Source organism: Pteropus alecto, unplaced genomic scaffold, assembly GCF_000325575.1.
Source record: "Pteropus alecto unplaced genomic scaffold, ASM32557v1 scaffold45, whole genome shotgun sequence".
NCBI classification, from domain to species: Eukaryota; Metazoa; Chordata; class Mammalia; order Chiroptera; family Pteropodidae; genus Pteropus; species Pteropus alecto.
Window position 1 is genome coordinate 21,287,837 of NW_006442491.1, and position 3,457 is coordinate 21,291,293.

The following is a 3,457-nucleotide window of genomic DNA, read 5'->3' on the forward strand; positions in this document are numbered from 1 at the left end:
TCTTCCATTTATTATCATATGTTAGTTTTGCTTGTTTTGAACCATATGTGGTTTAAAATTTAGCTTTGGAATTATGTTTATGTATTTTATGGAATACAGATACATCTCTGTATTTGGAACTGGTAGTCCATTGGTACAGAGAATTTCTCTGTGTGAGCTCAGCCTGACATCTGCCTGGAATCCTGGCTTTGGGCCTCTGTAATTCTACATGACCACTGTCTAAGGTTCCAGGATCCTTTGATTCTCTGACTCTAAAATTCTGTGACATCACCAGGACCTGAATGGGGTGATAGACAGGAAAGCCTGGAAGTGCCCTGATACATTCTGAAGCCCATATCGGGCAGACTGAGTGCCAGCACCCCCAACTGCTTTTGAAAGTGGGGTGCGGGAGGGGGCTAAAAGTGGGAAGTTGGCTTCCCATGAATCTTAAATGTCAGAGTATGAAGGAGCTCCTAAATTTCCTTGATTTGCTACCTCTTCAGTCAAATCATTCCTTTATGCCTATGGTCCCAGGTCTGGTTTTCTTTATGTGTGACTCTGGGGCGATGGAGATAGAAGTAGGGGGAAAGAGCATCAGGGTACTTACAGAGAGATGTCTCGTTCTCTCTGCTTCTCTTTTTTGACCTGGTCTCTGACACTACTTAATTTGGCCAGCGCTTTTCTTTCTCTGGGCCCCAGGTTCCCTGGATGTATAAAGAGGGTTGGACTAAATAGTCCCAGAGGGCATTCTGTGGTTCCCCCTCTCTGAGTCTCCTTGCTTTCCATTCTAGGGTTGTGAGTCTTTTTCTGGGTGTATCATACTCCTTATGACTCAGTTTCTCTACCCAAGCTCCCCAGTCTTCCCAAATCTCTCACTGCTTTGTCCCTGCCCATGTCAGTCTCTGAATCCCAGCCTGTCTCAGTGGAGTGTCTCTCTTCAGCCTTTGTGCTCCCCTGACAATGGGAGGTAAAAATAGCCCAGGGGCTGTGCTGGTGGAGATAAAAGGGAATTTGCCTTTTGTGTCCTGTGGCCAGGCTGGGGGGGCTGTGACACGTGGAGATTGCTGACATAGCTCTCCTCCTCGCTGACCTTGACAGCGGCAATAAAAGGGGTAGCCCAGCTCCCAGCCCTCACCGTGGTGCTGAGGTGGGTGATCATGACTGGGGTTGTAGCAGAAGGGAGGGCAGGTGGGCTGGTGAGTGAAAGTGCCTGTGGGTTGGTACGAGTTTCTCCATATCTGTGAGAGAGGATGCTCTGGTGTTTTGAGAGTGTACGTGAGTGTTGGGGGCTCATCAGGGAGGCTGCACTGAGGAGCCCCAAAGAATCACCTAGTATTAGGCCTTGTGAGTTGTTGGATCATGCCCCAGTTGGAGGCTCCTGGCCCCTCAGTTCCTCCGTCATCGCCATCTTCCAGTGCCTGCTACCTTGGACTGCGTTGAACATCCAAGATTTCTAGTCTCTCATTCTCCACCTTTCATTGCCACTACCATGATGGATGTGAGTGAACTCGGGGAGTCTGCCCGCTACCTCCGCCAGGGCTACCAGGAGACGATGAAGGTGCACACTGTCCCATGGGATGGTAAGTAAAGGCACAGGGGATACAGCTACAGAGAAGCCTTTATGGACTCAGACCAGGAGTGGGGAGGTGTGGTACTGAGCTCAGGACTGTGGAGCACGCACTCTGGCCTGACAGTTTTAGCCCTGCATCTTTCTCTCAGAGTCTGGGGTTCTGAAGCTAAGTTGTGTGTACATCACTGTGTTTGTAAGCAAGCCTCAGTATGCTCCTCTGTGAAATGGGACAATATCACCTGCCCCTCCCCCTTCCTGTGGCTGCAGTCTGTGGCTAGAGCCTAAGGCCTCTGAGGTGAGAGAGATTGGTATGCATTCAGGCTGCCTCTGCGTGTCCATAAAACCTGTGCTGGAGTTATTTTTAGTGTTTTCCATGGAGCCGAAGCCTCTGTTTATTAGGGACAGGAATAAAGACTACTATTTATGATCTGATTTGCTCATAAGACAATAATAACAATAGCCAATGTGTATCAAGTGCTTATTGTGTGCCAGGCCCAGAGCAGATGACCTTCCATGCATGATCTTAGCAACCTGGGGAGGTGGAGAGCAGGGCCAGGGCCAGGTTCAGGGATGTGCCATTTCCGCAGTTGCAAAGGGCACTACCTTTAGAAGGGCCTCATGCGTGATTTTTAATAATTTTTTTAACAAGGGGGTCTGCAAGTTATATAGTTGGTCGTGACTAAGGCACTCGGCTAGTAAGTGGCAGGACAGGGAACAGAACCCAGTGGTCTGTAGCCTGAGTCTGTCCCTTTAACCACAATGCAATATGGGTTCCCTGAAGCTCTGGGGCCAGCTGGCCAGGCACGAAGGCATGCAAGATGCAGGAGACCTGCACTTAAGTCTTCAGCAAAATGGAGGAGGTGTAATCCCCCTAAGAATTATGTGCCTGACATTGAGGGCCGTTTCATATGGGGCTTCAGCAGATTCCCATCATATTTTGCCTTTGACGGAAGAGCCCCAGAGAGAATGAGAGATTTCCCGGAGGTCATAGGGCAAATATTGCTGAAGCAGGAAACTGAGCCCAAGTGTGTAATCCAGGGTGGTGAGAGACTTATCTCAGTCAGAAAATCCTCTGAGACCACGTCTAGGGACCCTCCCAGTTCTGGGTCTGGAAGGGTCTTCTCTGGGTATTCCCGTGTCCTGACAGAGGGGCACCTGGAAGGGCACAGCTCTGTGGACATGGCTTAGGAACCCCAGCTGGATCCCCAACCCCTGGATGCCCCTCAGCCGGTCTCAAAGCCCCAGTACTCCCTCCCCCAGGGAAGAAGCGGGTCTGGATACCTGATGAACAGGATGCCTATGTGGAGGCTGAGGTCAAGTCGGAGGCGACTGGGGGCAGAGTCAGCGTGGAGACCAAAGACCAAAAGGTTTGGCTGCCCCCTTTCCCAGGGGTAGCGCCTTTGCCCCACTCCCCCCACCCCCGTGCATTTCTGTCAAGCGCGCTCTGTGTGAAAGGGGTTCTGGGAGCGTACAGGGGTGAGAGGCTGAGGTCAGTCGGTTCCTACCCACCCGCCACCCCACGATACGATCTCCCTGGCAGGTGCTGATGGTGCGCGAAGCCGAGCTGCAGCCCATGAACCCGCCCCGCTTTGACTTGCTGGAGGACATGGCCATGATGACGCACCTCAACGAGGCCTCGGTGCTGCACAACCTGCGCCAGCGTTATGCTCGCTGGATGATCTATGTGAGCCAGGAGTCCGGGAAGGGCCACGGGTGGGCGGTGTGCTTTGGACCGGGTCATAGCACGCAGGGTCTGGTTTAGAGGAAGAGCCACGGTGCTGTGGGGACCGAACCATGGGGAAGGGGCAGGGCTGTGCGGTGAGGGGCGGGGCTAGAGGTGGGGCAGGGCGAAGTAACGGGCGGGTGGGGCGGGGCTAGAGGTGGGGCAGGGCGAAGTAACGGGCTGTG

The 3,457-nt window shown here is 52.8% G+C and overlaps 1 protein-coding gene across 1 annotated transcript in view; it reads left to right on the top strand.

The window, feature by feature from the left end:
- The first annotated feature begins 1,453 nt into the window (after positions 1–1,453).
- Positions 1,454–3,457, top strand: part of MYH7B (myosin heavy chain 7B) — a 24,106-nt gene continuing 22,102 nt past the window's right edge. Inside the window, exons 1-3 of the mRNA XM_025039722.1 lie at positions 1,454–1,559; positions 2,810–2,916; positions 3,090–3,233. Coding sequence (XP_024895490.1) covers positions 1,469–1,559; positions 2,810–2,916; positions 3,090–3,233 — 342 coding nt within the window. The 5' untranslated portion in view covers positions 1,454–1,468. The remainder of the gene's footprint in view (positions 1,560–2,809; positions 2,917–3,089; positions 3,234–3,457) is intronic.